Genomic DNA, 27,801 nt, shown 5'->3' with positions numbered 1-27,801 from the left:
AGTCTTTCAAGGCTCTAAGAAACAGTGTAGTAGAAGTGTAGAGCAGCATTTCTAAACCGTTCTGAACTCTGTTATATATTGATGCGTTTTAGTATTCCTAGAGGAAAAAATGTTCAGGGATCAAATAAGTTTGGAATTTGGGATATATTGCATTACTAGATTCCCACTCTTGGACCTTCACAATATGTAAAAGCTTTCAGAAGTGCTGTAATTAAACAGCAAGAAGAAAACCTGTTTAATTTTGTTTAATCTGGGGCCAGCCCGGTGGCGCAGCAGTTAAGTTTGCATGTTCCTCTTTAGCGGCCTGGATTTCGCCAGTTCGGATCCTGGGTGTGAACATGGCACCGCTTTTCAAGCCATGCTGAGGCAGGCGTCCCACGTATAAAGTAGAGGAAGATGGGCATGGGTGTTAGCCAGGGCCAGACTTCCTCAGCGAAAAGAGGAGGATTGGCAGCAGATGTTAGCTCAGGGCTAATCTTCCTCAAAAAAAGAAGATAAATAAATAAAATAAATAAATTTTGTTTAATCTGGCATTTCCTAGAAATTTTTTTAAAAATTTAAATTTTACGGATTCTGGTAAAATATATATAACAGAAGATTTACCATTTTAACCATTTTTAATTCTGCAGTTCAGTGGCAGCTTATAAGTGTATTCACATTGTTGTGCAACTGTTGCCACCATCCATCTCCAGAACTTTCCCGTCTTCCCAAACTGAAACATACCCATTAAACACCTACTCCCCATTTCCCCGTCCCCCCAGCCCCTTGCAACTGCCGTTCTACTTTCTGTCTCTGAATTTGACTACTCTGGGTACCTCATATAAGTGGAATTATACAGTATTTTTCCTTTTGTGACTAGCTTATTTCATTTAGCATCAGGTCCTCAGAGTTCATTCATGGTGTAGCATGTATCAGAATTTCCTTCCTTTAAGGCTGAACAGCATTCCATTGTATGTATATACCACATTTTGTTTATTCATTCTCTACCATGTATTTTTAATGACTGTGTAGTATTCCATTCTATACATGTGTCATGGCATATGCACTGTAGATGGATGTTTAGGTTACTTTCAGATTTTCAGTATTACAAACAGTCCTGAGATAAAAATTTTTTCATTGTTATCACCTAAGAGCAAATCCTAGAAGTGGGGTTGCCCAAAGGGTATTCATGTTTTACACTTTGGTAAATTGCTCTATTACCAAATTACTCTAAAAAGTCCCAGTTTTCATTCCCTCCTGTAGTGCATGAGAGTGCCCATTTTTCTGAACCCTTGCAATATTAAGTTTTAAAATCTTTGATCTTTGTATGACTGATCAGAGAAAATAACTTCTTTTCATCAGTGTTTAGAATATCTGTCTTAGAAATCTATCTTCAAATGCTCATTTACTGCTCTTAGGGTGATTTAAAACATATTCTTTTGGTTCAGGAAAGTAGTGTTGGAATAAGTTGATAGCGTCCCAAGGTGACAGTTTTGAAGGGCACATTGAAGAGAAGCTCTTATATCTGTATTAATAAAAAAAGGGCAATCCTTTCTTTATAATCACACTTATACATGACATGCTCATATATGACTAATCTCTACAACAAAATTGTATAGTCCATGCAAGTCAGACTGCAGCATTTATTGAATTCCTGCCATGTTTAAGATCCCTTGTTGCCAGAAGGGATGTGGCGTTATGGCCGCTGTCCTTGTGGAACTTGCAGTCTACGTTCTCAAGTACATGTCATAGGAGGTGGAAGCTACGTTTCCCAGGGCAGTCCTATGGGAGTTCCGTATCAGAACTGGTATTGAAAAAATATTTGTTGAGTGAATCATCCAGATTCCTCACTGTATGAAGTCATAGTGTACTAATAGGGAAGATATCTGCTCATGTTGGGGTGTTTTGGGGCCTCTGCTGTAAAGATAAAGTTAGGGAGCTGTGTGTGCCTTTAGAAGTGTTTGTGCATAACTCTCTTCTTCATAAGAGATGATGGAGCAGATCCGTTTTCCTGAAAAGGATTCTGTTGAGGGTACTTCAGTATACTTTTGTTGCTTTGCCCTTTGACTTTTTGGCACCAAAACACCCATTGGATGTGTGGCTTGTCACTGAAGCCCTTGCTATGAAGTTGAAAGCACCTGCCCCTCTGCTGGCGCCCAGTTGCCTTACTTTTGCGTGGAAGAGGCATGCTGTGATTGCTCTGAGGCTGTCTGCAGCCCTGGCGGTCTGTGATGCTGTGATTCTGTTACAAAACAGATATGCTCATTTGTAAGGAATTCTATGAGTGTATAATCTCTTTGTGGTTATATAAGAAGTTCTGATTTTTATGAGTGTATTTTAAATGCTCCTCTTTAATTCTGTAATTTTTTCCTGATTAAAACACTTTAAATGCTGAGCTGATATTGTTTCAGAGACTAAATGTCTTTGAAATTTGACACTTAGAAGAATCCCATGGTATTAGGAGATATACTAGGTCTGTAATAGGGTATAAACTTTGTGATTTAGGTATCCCTTACTCACTTTTGCATTTCCCATTAGCCTCAGTGTAAAATAAATACTCAGTGAACATATTTAAAGGAAAAAAATGAAGATTAGGGCTGGCCCCGTGGCCCAGTGGTTAAGTTCGCGCGCTCCGCTGCAGGCAGCCCAGTGTTTCGTTGGTTCGAATCCTGGGCGTGGACATGGCACTGCTCATCGAACCATGCTGAGGCAGCGTCCCACATGCCACAACTAGAAGGACCCACAACGAAGAATATACAACTTTGTACTGGGGGGCTTTGGGGAGAAAAAGGAAAAATAAAATCTTTAAAAAAAAAAAATGAAGATTAATGTAATTCACTTTTTTAGAGATGCTCCTCAGTTGAACTTCCTCTTAATTTCAATGTCTCTATTTTGAGATTCACCAAGTGATCTCCATAGAATGATATGTTACCAGACAAAAATTTTTAAAACCTTAGTTAACCATAATGGTTTATTAACTAGATTTCCCCCTCTGTTCCTTTTCTAGGAGAAACAAATGACAAGAAAATCTGGCATTATAAGTCTTTCTAAAAATACATGTCTTCTAGGACTGTTCCTAGGAACATATTCAGTCCAGCTTTCATGTTCCTTGCACTTCATAATGATTTTAGAGGAGCAGGAAGGTGACCCAGATGACCTGCAGAGTTCTCTGTCACAAAGGAAGCACACTGTTTACCTGCTGTGAGCTTGCTAAAGAAGGATGGATTGTTGATATATTTTAGGGTTACTTTAAAGAAGAATTGTAAGCTGAAGTTGGTAATATTTTTACCATCATCATCATTATTAATAGCAGCTAATATTTAATTATGTGCATGGTATTCTTTTGAGCACTTTACCTGCATTATCTCCTATATATCCTCTCATCCCTGAACCCCCATTTTATAAATGAAGAGACAAAATAGGTTTAAAGAGGTAAGGGTTATTCTGACCAAGACCACTTAGCTAGCAAGTGGTAGGGCCAGGATTTGAACCCAGCTCCGCCTGTAGGGCCTTAGGTTCCTAACCATGCTTCTGTAATATTGTCTTTGTTGAGTATTCCCATTTAACTGAGGGCATACCATCTTGTTCCCAGAATAAACATCATTACGGTTTCAACAGGATTCAGGAAGCAGTTCGTATAATTAGGTTTCTAAAATAAAAAATTAATCTGGTAGCAGACAACTTTGATTAATAAGTTTTATTCTAAAAGCACAATAGTATCTTAAATCAGAAGAAAGGAAAATATATTTATTGAACAAAATTACTTTGCTGGTACATTTTTGTAAAATTCCTAGTAACTCAGAAAACATCACCTGTGCCCTTTAAGACACTTGACAACCGTGTGACAGGAGAGAGGGAAGTAAACTGAAGAAACACAGTTTCATACTTTAGCACATCATTTGTGGAAAATACAACTTGTTCCCCCATCACCTTGTAAAGTAATGAGAAGACCGCATGGGACGAAGGGAGAAAGAAAGAAAAATTTATTGTTTTAACAGTAGTTATGTGCTTTGAGCGGCCTAAGAAGTTACTGTTATTTGTTTTGCAAGAGAGCAAGCCATCCTCTCTGATACCATGGAGATCTCATTGACTAGAGCTGTAGCCCCTAGTGCTTATAAGGATTTCCTTTCAGCTTAGACTTAATCTTTTTAAGCTCCTAGGTACAGGGATGAATGTTGATTTTCAGGGTAGCATTTTACCACATTGAAGTTGTTTGAAAAATGATCCAGTCATTTTCTGCCTTATTCTTAAATATTGCTGTGTACATCATGTTTCTAGGTAGGTGAGCCCGTGAAACAATATGAAGAGGAGAAAATAGCCTTTTAAGGAAATTGGCCCACAGAAAGGATGGCCTTCTTGGACAATCCAACTATCATTCTAGCTCATATTCGACAGTCACATGTGACCAGTGATGACACAGGAATGTGTGAGATGGTTCTCATTGATCATGATGTTGACCTAGAGAAGATTCATCCTCCTTCAATGCCTGGAGACAGTGGGTCAGAAATTCAGGGAAGCAATGGTGAGACTCAGGGCTATGTATATGCCCAGTCAGTCGATATTACCTCAAGTTGGGACTTTGGTATTAGAAGACGCTCAAATACAGGTAAACATTGCCTTTTAGTCATGTCTTCTGAGTTTTAAATCAGTAAACAATCTTACAGACTAATGCATAATGTTGGAATAGGTTTAATGGGGAAAGTTTCCATATGTTAACAGGAATATGAATGTATTACACTGAGTCTAAGCAGCGTCTCCATCACTGTGACTGTGAATAGAAGCTCTGGAACGATGCTATTAGAAGGAAATAGAAGACGAATCAGTGAAAAAGTTGGCTATGAGAGGCATGTTGGATGTTCTGTTTCTAGAAAGTCATGTAGAAAGGGGAGTGGACTTGTTTGCAGTGTCTTCACAGAGCAACGTTAGTCCCAGTAGGTAGACTACCTGAAGGCAGATTTCAGGTTGACATCATAAAGAACCTTTAATACAGAGAGCTGACCAGCCAAAGAGTACTGCTGCCTGAGACAGTTCTTGCCACTGGAGGAAGTAGGGGTGGGGGTGGGAATTGGAGGGAGACAGCTGAATATTTATTAGGGCTGCTTTTAATAGGAATTCCTACAGTGGGTGTGAGATGAGAAAAGGTGCCCCCGTTTATGATATGTTACCTTTATTTTCTTAAGTTGATCTCTACCCTTTGATCTTTGTGGCTTGAAAATGCTCAAGTTTTGGGGGTGTGTGTGTATATATATATATATTTCTAGTCATTAGCTTTTAAAAGCTTATCGTTGCCCATTTTCCAGCTTATATTTTTTGGAAGGCTTTCAAGGGAAATGTGATGAACCAAGGCTTTTACTCAGATAAATTATTTAGAATATATATTGTAGTTCTAATATGACAAAGTACTCTAGGAGATAATTTTTTTTTTAGATAATCAGAAAATATAATCTCCTAATCAGTAGCAGTAACCTGCTAATTACCAGGAAAAGTAGTGCTTGAGATGTAGTAGAACACTGAAAATACATGTTTACTTTCATAGTCCAAATGTAAAATATACGTAAAGGAGTACTGCAGGGAGAGAGGGTACAGTTTACAGGGAAAGGCACGGTAAGGTTTTGGTTCAGAATTCAGCATTCTGTGACATCTACAGAGAATAATTTGCTCTCATGATGAAAATAATTAATAGCATTTCCCAGTATCTAAAAGAACTTTTATCAAAATAGGATTTGAGTGAAGGTTTGAATATAATTTAGAACCATTGATTCTTAGTTCCCTAGTTGAAACTGACTTCCTTGCAAGTTATTGAGATGATATCTTATATGACAGGTTGAATGGATTTCAGTAGGAGAATGCTGCTAAATTGAGAGCTTTATGATTATATTACTTTGGCTGTACCCTTCACATTTATTAATTGCAATTGAATGTATTTTTCTTCAGTGGAATTTGGTTAGATATAGTGACATTGTCAGAATGCTTTTGCCAGCATAGTTTAAATTTCTGGTGAAATAAGCTTCAATATTTCCTACCACATTGCTAAGGCAGGAGTGTATGATTTCCTGCCTTGAAAGTGGTTGAAAGAGAAATTTATTTTGTTTATTTTTTATTATCATTGTGCTAGAATAGGGAGTTGAAGATTAGCAGAGAAAACTAATTTCAGGAGATGGCATCATTTGTGATTTTCTTTTCCATTGTGGTCTCCGTGGCAGCTACTGTTAATGTATCTGGACAGTATGTCTTTCAAAGATCAGCTCACTGATTTTGAAGGTTGATCAGCCAGTAGTAATATAATCACAAATGCGTAATTTTAGGTGATGCTTTTGTTATTATTGTTGGGCTGTCTTAAGATAGCACTTAGATGCTAATAATTAGTAAAGATTGTGGGGTGTCCTAGTGACCAAGGAATTTGCTTTTTAATCCTTTCAGCATATCTTAAAATTTTGTATAAGAAAAATAGTTCTTTTTAAGATTTGACTAATGTTACAAAGATACAAATCATTTATTTTACTACCTATAAACTGTTTCAGCCCACTGAAGAAAAGCTATGCTAATTTATATAGCTTTGACATTTTATAATTTTCATGATTTTTAGATAAAGGATTTTATATTTAAAACTTTAATAGTCTAGTCTGAGTTCATTTATCTTTAATTTTTGAAACGGGTAGAGTAATTCATAACAGTAATTTTATTCCTGTAATGTAATATTCACTTCAGTTCATTTGTGCATTAAAATTCCTTTAAGACCGTTATTAATGATTTATATAATGAAATGTCATATTAATCACAGAAGTTTTCACATTTTATTATTCTCTTCCATGTTAATACTATCTTTATGATCTCTATTAATGTTTTATATCCTCTAATTTCAATTATAAATCAAGAATATTTTTATGTTTTTGTTGGTATTTGCTTTTCAGGGGTGCCACCTTTAAAATTTTATGACTTTTTCTCTACATATGCAATATAAAACATCTTTATTCATATAAAGGTAGTTAATTATGTCTTTGTTTATAGTAAACTTTCATTGACAAACTTATAGTTATAATATTTCTTTTCAAGCTCAAAGATTAGAACGACTCCGAAAAGAGAGACAAAACCAGATCAAATGCAAAAATATTCAGTGGAAAGAAAGAAATTCTAAGCAATCAGGTAAATGAAAATAATTTTAATTGTTAATTTGAGATTTACCTATTTAGTTTATATTGTTGTATAAGAGCTTTTATTTTTAATTCATCTTTTTAATTCTCTGGGTCTCTACCTCTTGTGTTTTGAGCTTTGAATTCTTTACTTGAGCGCCTTGGCCTTCTGAAGCTGTGTGTTCTTTAGGTCTTGTCTTTTTGGCCACTCTTCATTCTGGGTCACAGGAATTGATGTGTACAAGGCACATTTTGTACAGACTGTTGTCCCAGTATCTCGTTCTTAGAGCCAAGGAGAACCTATGATTTGGATAGGCCTCTGGGTTATAGTTCCTCCTGGCAGTTCCAACCTGGCCTTTCCCTTGCCTCATTAGTGATAACAGTCTTTTTTGTATATATGCTAATTCTTTTCCTTTAGCTTAAAAACCGTTATGTTGCTGGTGTTATTAGCATTTGTAGTATTTGTTCATATGGTATATATATTAAAAAGCCGGCCATATTATATATTTTCAAAGCTTCAATCTCAGCAAGAAGAGAAGACTTCAAAAAATTTTTCAAGGGCCGGCCCCGGTGTCCTAGTGGTTAAGCTTATCACGCTGCACTTCAGTGGCCTGGTTCAGTTCCCTGATGCAGACCTACACCATTTGTCAGTGGTCATGCTGTATGGCAGCTCACATACAAAAAGAGGAAGATTAGCAACAGATGTTAGCTCAGGGGGAATCTTCCTTAGCAAAAAAAAAAGAAAGAAAAACTTCAAAATAAAATGCTATTAAAATATTTTCTAATGTTTATGTCATGTTTCCCAGACCTTCTCTTTTTTTCTCCTTTCCAAGAAATGTCTGCAGTCTGTCTTCAGTATCTTCTCAGCACCTCCCAGTCCCACTGGGATACCATGTGATAGATGTCCAATCAATTGTTGTTGACTGGCTCTATTGCTACGTAATATTTATACAACTAACAATATTAATCATTATTCTGTTAACAGCAGCACCTACCTAGTGCTGTTCTAAACACTTATACATTACCTCCAATGCAATGATCTTATAGGATGTAGGTGTCATTGCTGTCATTAATAGATGAGACAGAAGCTCAGAGAGATTTAAATTGCCAAAGTTACAAGGCTAGGAAGTGGTAGTGCACTGAGCCATGTTTTGTATCTAGCACTGTCTGCATCTAAAGGCCAATCTCTTTCTGCTAAACCGCACTACATAGAGGGGTTATTGCTTTCTCCTACTCTGAATGTAAACCCAAGTGTGCTCAATGGGTATGATTTTCTTAATGATTGCTTAATAATTTCTAAATGATGACTGTGTAGAACCAGAAATCTCAATCACTTCTTTCTCTTATATCTCATGTCTCTGAGTTCCTATAGTTCTTCTTGGATATCTTTTTAGTTTTGCTCTTGATACTTAAAAAATCTCCCTAGACTGGTCTTTTCTGTTGATCCTGTTAATACTACTCTAGGTTGTATTTAGCATAAACTGGAAAACCTTTATATCATTTATCTTATCCACTTTCTTCAAATTTTTTATGTATCTTAGTGCCTTTCTTATTACTCTCAATGAATACAGAGCCAGTTTATCTAAGCCCCTACCTCCAGCTACCTTTTGTTTTTCCTTCTTCACTTCCGTACCTTAAAAAAATTATAAATAAGTAAAATATAGGATGATAGAGCTCCTCAAATGTAACTGCATTAACCCCTTTTACAATGTGAGAAATAAGTTCTTCAACTTAAATTTTGCTACATCTAATAATCTAATAGATACATCTAATAAATTTTGATTCCTCTCCCACTCACTCTCTGAAGTGCAATTCACTTTAACTTCCATTCAGTGCTTCACAGAATGTGCTGGAGAAATAAACAGTCCCCTTTTTGCTTTCATTTGTAACCACACTGTCCATTATATGTATATACTTCTCTCTCCTTTGGTTTCTTTCCCTCTTATTTCTCTCTCTTACTGATTTCAATAACTGACTCTGTGATCTTATTTCTGGAAAAGCTCCTTAAAGTGCCTTCCATGCTTTGAAATGTTGACCTTGATCCTGGCCAGACCAGGAGCCTGCCTGGTGGTCACTACTGATGCTTAGAGTGAAGCTCATCAATGCACAAAGGAATGTCTTTGAATTCTTTGTTAAGCTAGGTCCAACATTACCCTAACTTGGCACTCTGGACATCCTGAAACATGTTAGAAGAGTGGAGTCAGCTGTTCACTAAACATCTACCTGGCAAACCAAGCAGCCTTCTGTTTTCACACATCTCTCAAGTACATGCTCTCTTTCGGCAAGAAATGCCACGGCCAAATCCTTTTGATCTTGATTGGGAATTTTGGTTAGGTAATTATTCATTCTCACATTCTTTTTCTGCCATTTACTTTTTGTTAAAATCCTTTTTCTTCCCCCACTGAGGAAGATTTACCCTGAGCTACCATCTGCTGCCTTCTTCCCCTTTTGTTTTTGTTTTTTGTATGTGAGCCGCTGTCACAGCATGGCCATTGACAGACAAGTGTGTAGGTCTAGACTTGGGAACTGAACCCAGACCGCCAAAGCTGAGCACGCAGAACTTAACCACTAGGCCACTGGGGCTGGCCCTTTCATCTGTTTTTTTAATCTCAGTTTTATTTCATTCCTCACTAGAAGAATCATTGTTAATGAATGTAATGACAACCCCTGGAATATTCTTCTTCCACGATTATTCTATCTAAATCCAGTCCATCCTTTAAGACATAGCATAAGACTTTTGGTGGTGAACACAATGCAATCTATGCAGAAGTCAAATATAATGATGTATGCCTGAAATTTATATAGTAGTGTAAACCACTGTTACCTCAATAAATAAATATATAAGACACAACATAAATGCATCCTTTTCATAGAGGAGTTGGAAGGGATCTTAGAAGCTATCTGGTCCCTACCCTGAAGTTCTTTCTGAACATACTGATGCATATGCCATGAGACCACGTGATAAATGAAATACCTTAGAGTAAGATCCTTTTAGTATTTCTGTAACTAAAACTGCATGGATAAATGTGAAGATGGTGTCATTGAAAGACAGCTTTGTCAGGAATAACGCCAAGGTCCTAATATTTTTAATTTTATTATTTTAAAATGGTATGGTATCTTGTTTACAAAATTAGTTGTTACTCCTATTCATTGAGTCATTTAACAAATGTTTCTTCCTTAACTTCTTTGTGCCTAGTGATTCTGTGCTGGGTACTTGGGAGAATATGTGATTCCTGTCCTCGAGAAGTTTGAAGTCTAATTGGAAGACAAAGCTGTTTACACATGAAGTTACATAATAATGCAAAACAATAATGTAGTTTATATCAATTCTTTATGATTTTTCCTGAAGTTTTCTTTATGTAACTTCTATTATTGATTTCTTAACACAACGCTTCCCAGATAGAGTGGCTGTATAAAAATCAGAAATGCATCCAAAAGTGCATGTTATAATGGCATTCCATATAAATTTCTAGGCCCTACCTGTGGAATTCCTTATTAATTAGATATAGTTTGGGGTCCACAAAACTGTATTTTTCAGAAACCTCCCTGGGTGATTCTGATGAGCAACTAGCTCTGAGGACCACCGGTATATAATACGCCGACCACTAAGTTGGCTTCATCTTCATGCAAGTGGAACAAATTAGCTGTTAATATTTCTTTCTGTATTATAAGTGAGAAAACTGGAGCCCAGAGGCTAAGTAACTTTCCCATGTTACTTACTTACGAATAGTAAGTGGCAAAGCAAGAATTCTTTTCCTGGCCAGTCTGACCCCAAAGACTGTAGTCTTTTCATTCTGCTCCATTCTTTCCCATACTGCAGACAGAAAGGAGCTGCTCCTGGAGCTTGGGGTATTGAGGAGTCTTTGGAGTTCCTTCGTTCCTTTCCTTCTCTGTGTGTCAGCTACAACCAGGGTTCAGGAAAGTTACCAAAGGCTCTATATTAAAAAAGAAAATTCATTATAGAAAATCTGAAAAATAAAAATGAAAATAAGCCAACAATAATCTCACATTCAGAGGAAATGCTATTGTTAACATTTTGATGTATTTTAGATTCTGTTTATATATGGATATATATTTTAAATATTCTAATCATGTCCTATGATCTTTTGTGTATTTTTTGTATGCATAGTAGTAGATGAATGCAACATTTTGTCTTGTCTTCATATTGTTCCTGCACTTTTGCGTTTCTTATTAAGGTTATTTCTATATGTTTTGTATTTCATGTTACCTCATAAATAGCATCGTCTTCCCCATAACTTTCTTATGCTCTTGTAAAGAAATCTGTTGTTTTTATATATCCATTTTGTATCTAGCCACTCACCGAACCCTTATTAGCTCTAATAAGCATTCTCGTCTTCCTGAATGCTGTAGGATGTGCTTTCTCATAAATCTGATGAGAATTAAATGTCTAGGCTATTGTTTTTTCAGTTTTGTGCTTGTTGGGGACTGCCAGCTGTTTATATTGGTTAGGACTTTTCAGTTGCAAAGAGCAAGTGAAGTTGAAGAGCAGCTTAAAGTTGAGCAGTCCACATACAGCTGCGCCTTATCAATGGCTTGGAACCAGGAGGAAGGGCCCTCATGACCTCTCCTATCTTTGCTTCTTTGTGCTCATCTCCTCTTTCCTTCTTCCCCATTGTGCTCCCTAGCCCCACAACTAGTTTTTCTACTTCTCTGGTCCAGAGTTATTCATTCAACAAGTAATTATTAAGCTCCTACAGCATGCAAGGACAGGTAGGCACTGTTGTAGGCCTAGGGGAAGGCCTAGGAGTAAACAAGATGAAGACCTTGCCCTCACTGAGCTTGTGCGGGAGACAGTTAACAAACAGAGTATGTCCAAATGGGACAAGTGGCACAGAGAAAAATATGGCCAGCTAGGGGGATGATGAATGCTAGATAGGGGATTTTGCTATTTTAGATAGAGTGATCAGGGAAGGCCTCATTAGGAAGGTGATAGTTGAGCAGAGATCTGAAGGAGATGAAGGAGGTGAGCGTTCTAAGACAAGGGAACACCGAGTGCAAAGGTTCTGTGGCGGAAGTGTGCCTGATGTATTCAAGAAATGGCAAGGAAGGATGCCTGTTGGTTAGAGTAGAGTAAGTAAGGGGAAGAGTGGGATCAGAGAAGTAAGTAGTGGAGACCTGATCATGGAGGCTCCTGTAAGGAATTTAATTTTTACTCTGGGTGAGGTGATTTGATCAGAGTAATGATGTGATATGTGAGTTACTTTTTTTTTCTGCCTTAAATTTCCTTTAAAACAACTTTTTATTATAGAAAATTTCAACATATACAAAAATAGAGAGAATGGTATAGTGAACCCCCACACATCCCTCACCCAGCTTCAGCCCTTATCAGCATGTCGCCAGTCCTGTGTCATTTATACATTCACCTCCCCTCCCCTCCCAGATTATTTTTAAGCAAATCCTAACTGTCGTATAATTTTGTACCTAAATACTTTTGTGTTTTTTAACACAAAAGAAAACTGCAGTACCACTGCTCTCCTAAATATTAGCTGGAATTCTTTAATATTATCAAACGTTTCCCTCACTGTCTCAAATTTTTCTTTATTCTTTTGTTTTCCTCCCATTTCGTTTGGTCAAGTCTAGATCTAAGGTCCACACATTGCTTTTGGTTAACATGTCTCACTTCCTTTTTAATCTGTAGATTCTCTTTTTTTTTTAAGATTTTATTTTTTTCCTTTTTCTCCCCAAAGCCCCCCAGTACATAGTTGTACATTTTAGCTGTGGGTCCTTCTAGTTGTGGCATGTGGGACGCCTCCTCAGCGTGGTTTGATGAGCAGTGCCATGTCCGCGCCCAGGATCCGAACCAACGAAACACTGGGCCGCCTGCAGCGGAGCACGTGAACTTAACCACTCAGCCATGGGGCCAGCCCCTCTTTTCTTTTCTTGTAATTTATTTGTTGAAGAAACTGGGTCATTTGTCCAGTAGAATTTCCTGCATTCTGGATTTTGCTAATTATATCCCCATAGTCTCATTTAAGATGTTCCTCTGTCCTCTTTGTTTCCTATAGACTGTTAGTTAGATCTAGAAACTTGCTCAGATTGAAGTTTGATTTTTGGTAAGAGTACTTTGTACATGCTCATCTGTGTACTTCCTGTTGCCTCACACTAGGAAACATGGAATATCTTGTCTTTTTTGTGATAATAAGATTGATGGTGGAATCAGGTGTTATCCATCCATTGTTAAGTTACTGCCATCAGCTTTTCGTCTAATGGTTTTTGTGGCCATTGGTGGGCTTTTCCTAGATGCGTTATTTCATTAGGAGTTGCAAAATAGTGATTTCTAATTCAGTCTTTCTTCATTTATTAGTTTGTTTTATATAAAGAAGAACTTTTCCTAATCTATTATTTGGTTATCGTCAGATATAGTCCCTACAAGAAAGGTAGGATAAATGCTTGATTCTTTCCCTTTGTTAATAGTTTTCAGAATAAAGAGTTTGTTCCCTAGCATCCTAAGTAGACGACCAGTGAGGGTTTTTTCCTTTGTATCATCGTGAACTCTTGGATTTTTACAGCATATTTTATATTTTTCAGTTCATTGCAGTTGTTATTCTTTTTTTGACGTTATAATTGTCCTTTGTGTAGTGAGTCCCTTCACATTGGCTGCTAAGTTTTTTGGATACAATTCCAATAATCTTTTATAGCCTCCTTATTTTTTTGGATGACAAGATGTTCCAGGCTCATCTTACACATTTGCTTCCCCAAATTTGGAATCAGCCACTCCCCAGGGAGTCTTGGTGGTTTTCAGCATTTAGGTAAATGGCGTCACGAGACCACAGCCTGACTTCTAGGGGTGGTCACTGGCTTGGTTTTTTCTCCCTTGTAGGCCTTTTCAGGGGATAGAGCTCAGAAAAAAATAAAATTTTTAAGAGGAAACACATTATGAGTTAATGCTGATAATTCCAATTCAAATTGAAGATTACACAGTGTTTACTTAACTTTTTTGATTTTATGTTTATGTATCTTTTCTTTCATGCTGAAAATCTTGGTTCCAGAATAGAAATACCAGGGTTATTACTAACAATATGATTGGCAAAAGCAGAGGGGTTTTTTTTTTGTCTTTTTGGTATGTTCCATTAGGGAATGTACAGTCAGATTGCTGTATGATAAAGTTAATTAATTCTTCTCTTTGTAGTTAAACCGCCAACTCAATATTATACTTGGGTTCATTTATTGTATTTTGCTTTTTTTTTTTAAGAGATTGCACTTTTAGTTTTCTTTAATAATTATATAGAACATTTACATGGTTCCAAAGTTGAATACATAAAACAAGGTAAAATCAGAGAAGTCTAACTTCAGTTCTTGTCTCCTCTTCTTGTAGATAGTCATTTTTAAAAAGATTTTGGTTTTTCTGTCCACCTAATACTATATATAAGCATATTTATATTCATATCTTCCTCTTTTTAGATTAAAGATAGCATACTTCACGCTATTTTCTGCAACACTTTTTTCACTGAGCACCACATCCTGAGAATTACTCAGGAGCAATATGTAGAGACTTTGTTCCATTTTGCAGCTCCATAGTGCTGCCTGATGTGGATGTCCCTCAGCTGAGCCAATCAGTCCCCTCTTGAGGGATATTTGATTGTTTTTAGGCTTTTGCTGTTGCAGATGGCACAGCAGAGAATAGCCTTATGCGTATGTGGTTTGTTTTTTGCTAGCATATCTAAGATTAGAAGCCCGAAAGTGATGTTGTTGGGTCAAAGGGTAAATTTGTGATTTTCCTTAATATTGCCAAAGTTGCCCTCCATAGGGGTTTTGCTATTTTGCATTCCCTCAAGTAGTGTGTAGAGTGTCTATTTCCTCATAGCCTCAAACTTTCAGATTTTTGCCAATCTGATAGATGTGGAATGATATCTTAGTGTTGTTTTAATTTGCGTATCTCTTATTATGGATGTGGTTGAGCATCTTTCCATTTGTTTAAGAGCTGTCTGAATTTCTTTTTTTTTTTTCAGATTTTTTTATTTTTTCCTTTTTCTCCCCATAGCCCCCCAGTACATAGTTGTACATTCTTAGTTGTGGGTCCTTCTAGTTGTGGCATGTGGGACGCCGCCTCAGCGTGGTTTGATGAGCAATGCCATGTCCGCGCCCAGGATTCTAACCAACGAAACACTGGGCCGCCTACAGCAGAGCGCGCGAACTTAACCACTCGGCCACGGGGCCAGCCCCCTGTCTGAATTTCTTTTTACGTGGACGTTTCTTATCTCTTGTCCATTTTTCTATAGAGTTGTTGGTCATGTCTTCTCTACTTTTAGAATCTTTATGTCTTAGGAATGTTAACCTTTATTCTTTCCTAGTTTATACTTTTTCTTTTTCCATCACTAATTTTTTCCCATACGAAAGTTTTTTATTTTAATGTGGTCAAATTTATCAATTTTCTTCTTATTCTGAAGTTTATAACATATTTTAAAAGACTCATATTGGCTGCTGTGTTGAGAAGAGACGGTGGTTGGGGAGTGGGTGGAGGAGGCAAAGGCAGAAATAAGAATACTAATTTGAAGGTGGTGGTAATAATCCAGCTTTGGTGGCTGTAGAGATGGTTCTGGATATCTTCTGAAGGATCTGATGCTGGGTGGGATATAGGGTATGAGAGAAAGATAAGAGTGAGAAGGACTCCAAAGTTTTTGGCCTGCAGGATTGAGTTGCCAGTAACTGGGAAGGAGAAGATTGTGGGAGAGACAGGTTTGGGGGAAGATCAAGAGTTTGGTTATGGACAAGTAAAGTTTGAGATACCTATTGGGCATCCAAGTGGAGGTGTCATATAGAAAATTGAATATGTGAGTCTATGATTGTAGGGAGTGTTTAGATCTAGGAATATTCATTTGGAAATTATTAGCATGTGGAAGATATTTATTTAATAAGTTTCCCCTTTTTACTCACTTATTTTTTATTGAGATATGTTTTACATACAGTGAAATGTACTGATGTTAAATGTACAGTTCAATGACTTTTGACAAACATATATACCTCTGTAACTAACATCCCAGTCAAGTATAGAGCATTTCTATACCCTGGAAAGTTCTCTTGTGCCCCTTTCTAGTCAGTCTACTCCCCAGAGGTAATCATTGTTCTGATTTATATCACTGCCACTTTGTTTTGCCTCTTGTAGAATGGTATTTAAAAACCTAATGCTTGGGGGCCGGCCCCGTGGCTGAGTGGTTAAGTTCGTGTGCTCTGCTTCGGCCGTCCAGGGTCTCGCCAGTTCAAATCCTGGGCACGGACATGGCACTGCTCATCAAGCCATGCTGAGGCGGCGTCCCACATGCCACAACTAGAAGGACCCACAACTAAAAATACACAACTATGTACCGGGGGGGCTTTGGGAGAAAAAGAAAAAATAAAAAATAAAATCTTTAAAAACCTAAGGCTGGGTGGGATCACCCAGGGTTTGGGATGTAGATAGAGCAAAGAAAAGGCTCAAGCACTATGCTTTGAGGAATGCCAGAAATTCAGGAGAAAATGAGGAGGAATGGGCCAGGAGACTGAGTAGGAATGGCCTGAAAGACAGGATGAGAACTAGATCGAAGATAGAGTGGAGAAACCAAGTGAAAAAAGTTTCAAAATGGAAGATGTGGGGCTGGCCCCGTGGCCGAGTGGTTAAGTTCGCGCGCTCCGCTGCAGGCGGCCCAGTGTTTCGTTGGTTCGAATCCTGGGCGCGGACATGGCACTGCTCATCAAACCACGCTGAGGCGGCGTCCCACATGCCACAACTAGAAGGACCCACAACAAAGAATGTACAACTATGTACTGGGGCGCTTGGGGAGAAAAAGGAAAAATGAAATCCAAAAAAAAAAACAGAATGTGCTAAAAAACAAAAAAAGGAAGATGTGATGAACCGTGTCAAATGCTACCAAGAGGTCTTGTAGATGAGGACTGACCAATAGATTTGGCAACAAGGGGATCATTAGTGGCCCTGATGAAAGTTACTTTGGTGGAGTGGTGGGGCCTGAGTGCCTGATTGGAGTAGGTTTGAATGAATGAGAGGAGAGGAATTGGACAGCAAGAATATAGACAAACGTTTGAGGAGCAGAAAAATAGGAAGTAATTGGAAAGGAGTATGGGATCAAGGGAGTATTTTAAAAAAAAATTTTGTGAGCAGGATTTCATATCTTTGTGTGCTGATGTGACTAATCCAGTAAGAGGGAAAAACTGAAAATGGAAGAGAGATGGGAGAGAATTGCTTGAGTAATGCCCCTGAGTCAGCAAGAGGGGATGAGAGCTAGTGCACAAAGGAGGGGCTGATCTGATAGGGGCATAGGTGGTTCATCCAAATGATATTAGAGAAGGCAGGTGGAGATGCAGGTGAGAGCATGCAGAGCTTCTTCTGTGGTTGTTTCTATTTCTCTGTGATGAAGGAAGCAAGGGAGGAAGAGGGAAAATATCAGAGGTTGAGGCGAGAGGTCTAAGTGTGAATTAGTCTGAGAATAGAAGAGTTAATATAATACATCACCACCTCACACCTAACCCTACTGATACCAGTTGTGTGACTTCGCCAAGTTACTTAGTTTCCTCCACCTCCGTTTCTGCGTGGAGCTACTAGTAACCTGTCTCTTAGGATGGTTGTGAGGACAGGTATGAAAACGCCCAGCACTGTTGCCGGCCCATGGGAGGTTCTTAATGGGGGCTCATTCCTTTCCAAAGTAGAGCAATAAAATCAGTAAGAGATTACAGGTAGAATAATGTTTCCAATATTTAAAATACCACTTGAATAGTAATCTAAACCTTTTTCAAATGTGTGTTTAATCTCTGTTGCTTACATGTGCTTATATATTCAGAATCTGGAATTGGATAGTCAAGTGCCACATTTTAAAAAAGAATTAGATCCTTTTCTCCTGGTTTGCCACTTAAATCTATGGGGACTCCTTTGATAAATTTGCCCGCTGGTTTGTTGAAAAGTTCTGAGTGGCTCTTTCAGAGTTCTGTTTGATCTCTCTCAGTTCAATTTGGCTATGCTCAAGAGTGGAATGGGATTGAACCTATTCATTGCAGATTTTAAGATCTAAGATTGATTTAAAATTTTAAATATGGAAAATTTCTAATATTCACAAAAATAAAAAGTATAATGAACTCTCGTGTCCTTATCATTTAGCTACCAACTTAAATGGTATTGAGATTAATTTAAAAAATTAAATGATCTTTTAGACGATATGGAACTGACTTGTCTCGGTTCACTAATGAATAAGAGCTGAAGATTTTGATTTACTAATAATTTGATCTGAGTTCCTGCAATCATTATTTTATTCATTGATTCATGCAGCAGAGTTTATTGAAGGTCTTCTTTGTTCATTAGTGCCTAAGGGCTAAGAGCCTCGGCTGGGTGCAAATCTTAGCTCTGCCACTTGTTCGCTGTGTGGCCTGGGGCTAATCAGAATATTCTAGCTTCAGTTTGCACATTGACAAAATTGAGATGCTGCTGGTATCTATCTTATAGACATGTTATGGGGACTCAATGAGCTACGGTGCTTGCTCAATAAATGTTTGCTACTATTATTGTAAATACTCTTTCTCCTTTTCCTCCTCCTCATCTTTATCATCCAGATTTTGTGCCAGGTGTCATTAGGAAGTGTGAGAGGATTAAGATGTGAACCTTGACCTTGAAGAACTAGAATTTCAAAATCACATAGTATTGGAGCCAGGAGAGATCTTCAAGATTATCTAGTTTGACAAGCCCAGAGGAGTTTAGTGAATTGTCCAGTGTCACATTTCTCTTAGTGGCAAAGCCAGGCCAAAGCTTAGGTCTCTGCTGTGAATACTTTTCTTACAGAATGCTCTGTTGGTTTGTCTGACTCTGCCCCCTTCCTGAAACCCAAGTCCTAGACTGACAATCCTGACCTGCATGTTTTTTCAAGTCTCTGCCTTTTCAATGCACAAATACTGAAGTACGTGCAGGGCTGTTTGCCCACATCAGACCTGCGTGTGTTTCTGGATACTCCCTCCTTAAGGTTCCAAAAAAGACTTCTTGGGGAGGGTAGACAGGCTGTCTCTCTGTGTTGTAATCAAAAAGATGTTTTTTATCTTTCTCTTGTATCACAGCCCAGGAGTTAAAGTCATTGTTTGAAAAAAAGTCCCTCAAAGAGAAACCTTCAAGTTCTGGAAAGCAGTCCATATTATCTGTGCGCCTGGAGCAGTGCCCTCTGCAGCTGAATAATCCCTTTAATGAGTATTCCAAATTTGATGGCAAGGTAAGTGAAAATGAAACTGAAGTAAAATCTCAGTTGAGTGGAATTGGTGATGGTGTTATTATTATTATTAGATTTAAGGTTTTGGAAGTGATCCAGAGTAATTATAGAATGTCATTCATATTTTCTAAGACTGAGGATATAAAAAGGTCTGAGTTTGGGCTTAAAGTTATTTCTACAGTAGTATGTTTGGGAGGATTAAAACAAAAATAGACCTAAGATATGCGTGTGTGTATTTTTCTCCTTTTTTATCTCCTAAATGCACTTGTGGGTTTGGGTTAGGTGAGTTATGATTAATCAAGGTCTAATTGTGTTGGGAAAGCCTTGAAAGTGGTTCTGGGAGTTTGCATTGTCTTGTCTGATTCTTTGTTATAACTGCAGAAATTGTTGAGGTTAGAGCTTCATTTCAGAATTCTAGGCCATTGCTTTCCGTGGCAGTATTTCATCATAGGGAATGTTGTTTGACACTTGCTGTGCAGGGTGACTTTATTTTTTCCTGTTCTCACAATTTGCAGTTGTAAAATTAAAGTGTGTTTATTTTCCTTTTAGAAAAATGGCCACTGTTTTAGGTGGAGTTTACTTCCCTGTGCAGAAGCGTCTCCCCCTCACGCCCTGCCATCCTGGATCTGAGCGGAACTGCGCTTGCCTCTTTCAGGAGACAGTGCAGTTGATTTTTATATTTATGGCCATTATGTTTGCTGTCTGGCAGTGGGTTGGGGGTGCTGAGTAATAGCTTGTTGCCTGGAGGGCTTGTATACAATTTGTCTTATTTCAACACCATTGCAATTAATAAACACACAGCTCTTTGCTTATGTTTGCATTTTTCATATTCAGGTTCTGGTTATGTGCTGGTTCTGTCAGCTGTCATCTTTGAGCAAGGAGATGTTTTCTCTTTAAAGCGCTTTTACCTCATACAGTTCAGCATGTCTCCATAGGTTTAAGTAAGCATTTATGGCCATTGGCCATGTTGATGTTGGTGGGGAATGAGAGCAAGAACTAGAAACAAAATGCGTAAATAACATAAAAATACTAACATGCTTAGGAGTTTCATCCAAAGAACATCTGAAAGCACTGTCACTGAATTAGAGGGCATATTGATGTAAGTCTTCTCTTTAGCTTTCCGCCTGCCACCTTCTCCTGTTTCTTCTTGTGGAGTATAGCAAAGAGAAGGAAGGGTCCCCCTAGAGGACAGGAACATCAGCCTCTGGAAAATGGCGAGTCGGACTGTAGAGGATTTTTTCTTAAATACTACAATTGATTCATTTAGATATGTGAAGTTATTATTGGGATTAGGTTACGTGCCTGGAATTTCTTTGCTTCCATTGCCTGATACTGTCTCATGCTTTGAGGATGTAATTGCTGGAGTAATGAATACATGATAATGCTTTGATGCCAACAAAATAGCACAGATTTTTAAAAATACTGTATTCTAGAATTCTCGTTATGCCATTAGCTTCTATTATAAATTACTTAGGTTTGGATTTGTCAGAAGGTTGGGAGCTCTGTTTGCTATATATCTAACTTCTGAAGTGCCAGGGTGAAATTAAAAAAAATGTAAAGCTATTTCCACAGTCACAAAGGAATTATTTTTGCTAGATGTGTTTATGCTTAAGACTTTTGATGCTTTTGTCGTATCAAGTCATTTGTAATCAGGAAAGGATCTGAGCATGGGGCAGTTACCATTACACGTTGATTAAGAAAGATTTATATATCGATAAGTCTGTCTTGTGATGCGGTGCTATTTTATTATTATTCCTACATAGTACAATTGCTAAAACACAATTAAACCCTTGTTCTCATCTATTATTTAATATTGATGCATTTGGCAGATATGTAATGAAAGTGGCTAATATTTGAAGGATATTGTACTGTACATATTAAATTAGTCTTTCTTTATCTTTGTGAAATGCATCAATATGATATTCAATGACATCTCAATGATTAATAGAGAATTATACTTGAGTCAAGCCTTTTTGTAACCTAGAAATTAAAATGACTATTCAAATAACACCTCAAAATGATCAAATTAGCATTTTGTGATTGCATAATAATGGGATTGTAGTAGTTATAACAGCACTATGGCTGCCTCTAGAGTTAAGATCATGTCAACCCCCTGATAATAAAGCCTTTTCTGTGAGAGTCGACTTTAATAATTTCCAGATTGATTCTTCTCATAAATCATTTGACGTTCAGCACTAAATTTTTGTTACTGTTGTAACTTAAAATTATTTTATTTTTATTCAGCTCATATTTAAGGAGTGTCCTGTTTTAATGATTCACCATCTTGTCATTGAACTCCATGCTTTTTGCCTCAAATATAAGGGTTTCCCGTGTATTTTTATAGTCCTATTTTTTTGTTTTCTGCAAAGGTTTGTTATAGCCACTAAAATATGTACATTTTTTCCCCCTACAAATATTCACAATGCTTTTCTTGGGAATAATGCTTGCCTTATTTACATAATTAACTGAGTTGCTTAGGTCTCTTGGGCAAATGGTACATAATTGGGGAGAGAAAGGGACAGGGAAGAGTTTGGGGTCTAATTAAATATGCTAAAAAACTACTTAATTATGTATTTCCTCAGGAGACTAACTGCTGTGAAATCCTCCTCAAGATTAAACTAGCGTTAGATTTGAGAAAAGGATTTTGCTTTTGGTATGGCTTTACAATTACGTTGTAGTTAAGCTAGCACATCTAGTATCTTTAATGGTTTGTGCAAACTGGATTGTTCTTGGGTTTAGTGACTTTAAGGATAAGCATCTCTTAGCTATTGTGCCAAAGTAATGTGAATACTTCCAGATGATTTTTGGTTTCTGTAGCTGGTTAATAATTTAATTTTTAAAAATTGTGATTGGTTGGGGCCGGTCCCATGGCCAAGTGGTTAAGTTCGCACACTCGGTTTTGGCGGCCCAGGGTTTACCGGTTCGGATCCTGGATGCGGACATGGCACTGCTCATAAGCCATGCTGAAGCGGCATCCCAAATGCCACAACTAGAAGGACCCACAAGTAAAAATACACAGCTATGTACTGGGGGGCTTTGAGGAGAAAAAGGAAAAATAAAATCTTAAAAAAAAATTGTGGTTGGTTAATAATTTCTTGAAGGCATGCAATTGAGAGAGAGGCTATACTTAGGCATGTGCTTTGTTGTAATTTTGACAGTTTTTTTGATCAGGTTTATTATGTTTATATTATGTCTGGCAAATTTGTGGTGCTATCTGTGACCTGTTTAGATTCATAGATTATTAATAACTCTGTTTACTGATCATTTGAAAAAAGTCCAAGACAGATTGCCAGTGGTTTTAGGAAATGCTCAGTCAGACAAGGCAAAACCAGGCTCAACCATCTGCCTGAATTCTTGGGGGCTGTTGGAAACAGGACCTCTGAATAGCCTCACTACCGAAACAAAGCCTCTGTTCCAGAGGTTGAGACAATTGGAAACCTTCCTGTGCCAGTCCTCCTGCTTTCCCTGTCTGTGAGAAGTGTTGTTTGTGTGTGACAAGGGGTTGCTTTGAGGTGACAAGGGAGTGGGCTCTTCTGATAGGTAGTAAACATCTCGCACTGATGTGAGGGCCTCTGAATATGCGGATTTCCACCCTGTCTCTCCATCTGTTTCAAATGAGGTCATGTTTTAAGAAGTGTCAATCCTTTCTATCCCATTTCCATTCCCTTCCATTGCAGTCACTTACTTGAGAAGCTCTTGCTAGTGCATTTTCTGGCTAAACTGATTTGCAAGTATTATCGTCATCAGTAGACATCATCACCATCATCAGTCAGAAGTTCAAATACGCATTTCCTGTCAATACTGTTACAAACAAAGGAATGGTACTGATTATCGACTGTGTCACCTCAGTCAGGTTTTTCACCTCTCCCAACCTCATTTTCTTTACTTGTGAAAAGAAATGAGAGTTCCTTCCTCACAAGGCTAATGAGACCATCAGATGGGATAAAGCATCTGGCACAATGAGAGGCAGTGTAACTTAGTTTGTAAGCAGACCTATTTTGTCGTGAGATCCGAGTTTGAATCCTGACTCCACCACTTATGGTGTGACCTCAGGCTAGTTTCTTAACCTCCTGAAGCTCCAGTGCTCATATGATGAATGAGACGACTGTAGGGTATCTTCCTCCTGAGGATTGATTGAGACATAGGAAGAATTCCACAAATACCCCACTTCTGCCTCTTTCTCTCTCTGTAAAGGGTGGGGGCCAGTGATGCTGCTAACTCCTATGTACTTCATTAGGTTGCTGAGAGGATCAAGTGAGAGGGAATGTGCTCTTGAAACTGGCAGTTTAGAATAGCATCGTTAGACAAGATGTGTACCAGACTGGGTGCAGGTCGTCTTCCTGTTGAAGTCCAGGGAATCCAGTGGGCTTTTGGCCTTTAACTTTAGGAAGATTAAGACTAGTAATTACTTCCGCCTTTTTGGCAATGGCTGTTTCTTAAACATCCGGTGAGAAGATAGGTTGGTATTAGTAATTGCTTGGCAGTTTACTAAAATGTTAAATATCTTACTTATTTGATTTAGCTAAATTATACTCTAAATATAAGGAGAATGTTTGCCTTGACAAAGCTTAAAAAAGCAGAACCAGTTCTGGTTCATATAGACAACTGTGACTTTGATTGTGTTAACTTGTTAGAAAGTAACCATTTCTCTGTTAGAAACTGTTTTAACAGGAAAGCTGCAGAGAGCATGGGGGAAGGGATAATTCATGAGTGCTAATTGCTTGGCTGTTAATTTTCATAAGTGTTGATAGAAGCAGTTCCTTAAATTAAACTTTGTTTAAAATGTATCAGGGGAAATATTCCACAATGTCGAGCCTGAAGTGAAAATTAATATGAATGCTGTGGCAATTAACACATACTGGTTAATAGCTTTTAGCAGCATTTTGGGATGATAGTCCTTAAATACATTTTTGCATGCTGCTCCTGTTTCCGCATTGTTCCAGCCTATGTCTGGATAATTATGAACAAATGTTTTCTACAGTCATTGGCATTAAATGGCTCTCTTCAAAGAAAGTCACTTAAAACTTTGCAGAAAAGCATGAAGCCGCTGAGAAATATTGCAGACTCAGAAAGGTCAGCGAGTTGAAATCATGTTAAAAAAAAATTACACTCAGAGGAAAATGCTCCTCATCTGAACTTGGAATATTTGCTATTGTCATGAGAATGGTCCCCTCTAATATGTTAAACTACTTTAGCTTCATGATCTCTTTCCAAAAAATTATAACCTGGACTTTTTAGTACTGATTATGTTTGTAGACAGCAGCTTTTGCTTAGTCCTGCCTAAACTGCGGTGTGACCTTGAGCCTAAGGACCCTCTGGCCTTTGACCTTGCTTCTGAATCCCGCCCCCCCCCCCCCCCCCCCCCCCCCGCCAGGTGGCCAGCCCCCCTCCTCCCAGGAGGTGGCTAAGAAGGAAGTTGGCTGCATAAGACTGTCTCATTTCCCTCCCTTCTTCTCAATAAAAGTGCTCCTGAGGTTCACATACTTAGTGCTCACTAAGAGACAAATTTTTTAGAAAAGGGAGACAAACCTAAAGTGATTGTGTGTTTTGTATTAGGAGCTATTTGTCTCCTCTTCCATCGGCTCCTTTTATATACCTTTTTAAAGGCAGGCGCATCAAGTCCCAGCATCATCTTAGCAGTTATTCTCTTGAAGACTTGTCTCTGTGACTATTTTGCTAGTCTTCCTTTTCAAAGACCAGTTTTTATTAGTCTGTTCTATTTCTAAAGAAAGATATTAGATCTTCAGTACCTTTTTACACAGTATGGTACACTAAGAGAAGGACGAAATTCATTAACTTAATAACATCTTTTTTTTGAGATTGTTTCCCCCTTACCATTGTATTAATGCATTCCTCTTCCTTTTGCTTGACATTATTTTGAAAATCTTTCAAGGGAAGACTTTGGGATTTTTGTCTGTATGGTATTTAGAATGATTTAAATAGGAATCTTAGAACAACAACAAAAAAGTGTTTCCAGCATCCTACTCTGAAGTTAAATTCTCAAGGCTAAGTTCTTAAAACTAGCTTATTCCACTCAGCTCTTTGTGTCTAGGGCTCATTTCTACAGTCTGTTCTGAACCCTGCCAGTCTGTGGTGGCTTCCTCTGGTTGTGGAGCCATCTTCTAGAAATTGCTATCAGAAGTAGAATTCGTCATTTGCTTAGAGGTTTCTCAAAGGAAGGCAGAATTTTGTAGTGAAAAGAACATGTTTGTCAGGCTTGGGTTAGAATTCCAGCTTTACCATTTACTTGCTGTGTCATGTTGATCAAATCATTTTGCCTCTTTGAGCCTGTGTTCATGTCTGTAAAATGAGGTTAATGATACTTATCTTAAAATGTTGTGAGCACTTAATGTAAATGAGAAATGCATACGCAGCAAGGTGCCTGATGCATGGCCAGTGCTGAGAGATATGTTAGTTTCCTTTCCTTTGACCACATTGCTGTTCATTGACGTCATATTTAGTGAGGGTATTCTGTGTACTAGGCACTGTTAAGTAAAATGTGGATACAGTGGTAAGCAGAAACAGACCTGGTTTCTGACCTCACGGAAATTCTTCTCTTGGCAGGAAGATAGATGTTATGTAAATAATCACAACACTAAATGTAAAATTGCAATCAGAGTATAATCACTGTGAATTAAACACCAACTTCCAGCAGAGGTTCTTGAGGCTTTGAGAGTGTTATCATAGGGCATTTGACCTACTTCTCGTTCTAGGGCATCGAGGATGGTATCCCTGTGAAAGTGACTCTTGACCTGAGAGCAGAAGGATGAGTAAGAGCTAACTAGAGGAAGAGGGAGGAGAAAGGATGTACAGAGAGACTGAGGCAAGGGGGAGCTTGGCAGTTTTGAGGAACTGTAAGAAGGCTGTGTGACTGGAGACCCAAGGGTGAGGTAGAGTGTGGTGCGAGGTCTACAGGGGCAGACCAGGTATGGCTGGTGGAAGTGTCCCCTTTAACCTAAGAGCACTGGAAAGCCTTGAACAAATTTAAATGAGGAGGTGAGATAATCAGATTTGTGTTTTGAAAAGATCACTGGAGCTGTGCTGAAGAGAATACACTTGAAGTGTTTATGAGGACAGAGAGACCAGTCAAGAAACTTGCAGTGGTCGGGTAAGAGAGATGGTAACTTGGGCTTACTTATTGGTGATGGAGAAGGAGTGGTTGAATTCAAGAGATATTTAGTAGGTAAAAGTGGTAGGACTTGATGATGGATTAGATGTCAGAGAATGGGGGAGAAAGGAGTTTCAAGGACGATTCTGAGTGGAGAACTGGGTGAATGATGATACCACCCCTGAATTAGGAAGCACTGAGAGAGGGCCAAGGATGAGGTGGACATTAACCATTGTGAGCAGGTTTGGGCCTGTTGACTACAGATCACAGCCTGTTACCATGTTCTTGAAGACACTACACATATCCTTTTTTGGAGGGGGTGTGGTGCATCCTGCTTGTTTGGTTTGCATTTGGGGCATTGAGTGAGTGGTTTCTGAGGAGAGCGGGCTGGGAGCCAGGAGCCTCTTCGTTGTTCCCACTTCGCAAATGGCTTTGGAACTCTGGCTAAGGAATCGCCCCAGAAGTCATTCACTTCTCTGAAACAGATCTGTATTCTCAGATGCCCAACTCAGTTCACTAGGCCGTTAAGAGGAGAAAGTGAGAGAGTAATTTTAAGTGAGGCAGATGTCAGGTGTCATTTAAGAAAATATATTGATTGTAATTCTTGAAGGTTAAGGCACTAAGAGGTAAAACATGGATATTTTTGTTATAACAAGATTTCTGGTGTAGTACTGCCTTTTTCCTAGCTAATTAATTACCAGATTAGCAGATGAATCTGGTTGGACTGAATGTCAAGCACTGAGGTCCCAGGGAAGGCTTAGGAGACTATCCTAGGTGTGATGAGGACTGGGGACGGTGGAGTGTTAGGCTCAGCCTCCTCATCTGGGGTACCTTGCTGTGTGTAATTTGCAATAGAGAGGTTTTCTTGTCCCTCAGAGTACTAGGCCCTGATTTTACTCTTTTTTGGGGGGGAAGATTAGCCCTAAGCTAACATCTGCTGCCGATCCTCCTCTTTTTTTCCGAGGAAGCCTGGCCCTGAGCTAACATCCGTGCCCATCTTCCTCTACTTTATACGTGGGACGCCTACCACAGCATGGTGTGCCAAGCGGTGCCATGTCCGCACCCGGGATCTGAACTGGCGAATCCCGGGCCGCCAAAGCGGAACGTGCGCACTTAACTGCTGTGCCACCGGACCGGCCCTGATTTTATTCTGTTGAAGACAACTATCCAGAGAAATCAAGGCCTAGGGTCACCTAACTGGGCATAGAGTCTAGATGTTCTGATTCTCAGAGATTTTTATTTTCATTCTTAATGACATTCACATTTACAAAAGTGGAAACTTGAGTTCCAGAACTGGAAGACCGTGTGGTAGAAAGAACACAGATACGGAATCAGAAGGTGTGAGTTTTAGCCCTGGCCATACTCGGGGTCTGGGACAAGTCACTTCCCA

General features: G+C 38.5%; 1 protein-coding gene across 34 annotated transcripts in view; it reads left to right on the top strand.

Annotated features, from left to right (window-relative positions):
- MAPKAP1 (MAPK associated protein 1) overlaps window positions 1-27,801 on the top strand; it is a 225,525-nt gene that overhangs the window by 23,982 nt on the left and 173,742 nt on the right. For 21 of the 34 annotated variants that reach the window (XR_011432658.1, XR_011432654.1, XR_011432659.1 and 18 more), the window contains exons 2-4: window positions 4,258-4,585; window positions 7,033-7,122; window positions 19,158-19,306. The exons of 4 other annotated variants lie outside the window; for them this stretch is intronic. Coding sequence is in view for 16 of the 30 variants with exons in the window: in XM_070251810.1 (XP_070107911.1) it covers window positions 4,327-4,585; window positions 7,033-7,122; window positions 19,158-19,306 (498 nt within the window). In the remaining 14 variants the exon portion in view is untranslated. The remainder of the gene's footprint in view (window positions 1-4,257; window positions 4,586-7,032; window positions 7,123-19,157; window positions 19,307-27,801) is intronic. 9 more of the 34 variants (XR_011432661.1, XM_023628878.2, XM_070251817.1 and 6 more) reach the window with 2 other exon arrangements.

The sequence above is a fragment of the Equus caballus genome, chromosome 25 (genome assembly GCF_041296265.1).
Source record: "Equus caballus isolate H_3958 breed thoroughbred chromosome 25, TB-T2T, whole genome shotgun sequence".
Classification (NCBI taxonomy): domain Eukaryota; kingdom Metazoa; phylum Chordata; class Mammalia; order Perissodactyla; family Equidae; genus Equus; species Equus caballus.
Note: the sequence above shows the minus strand (reverse complement) of the source record. Positions and strands in the feature narration are given on the sequence as shown.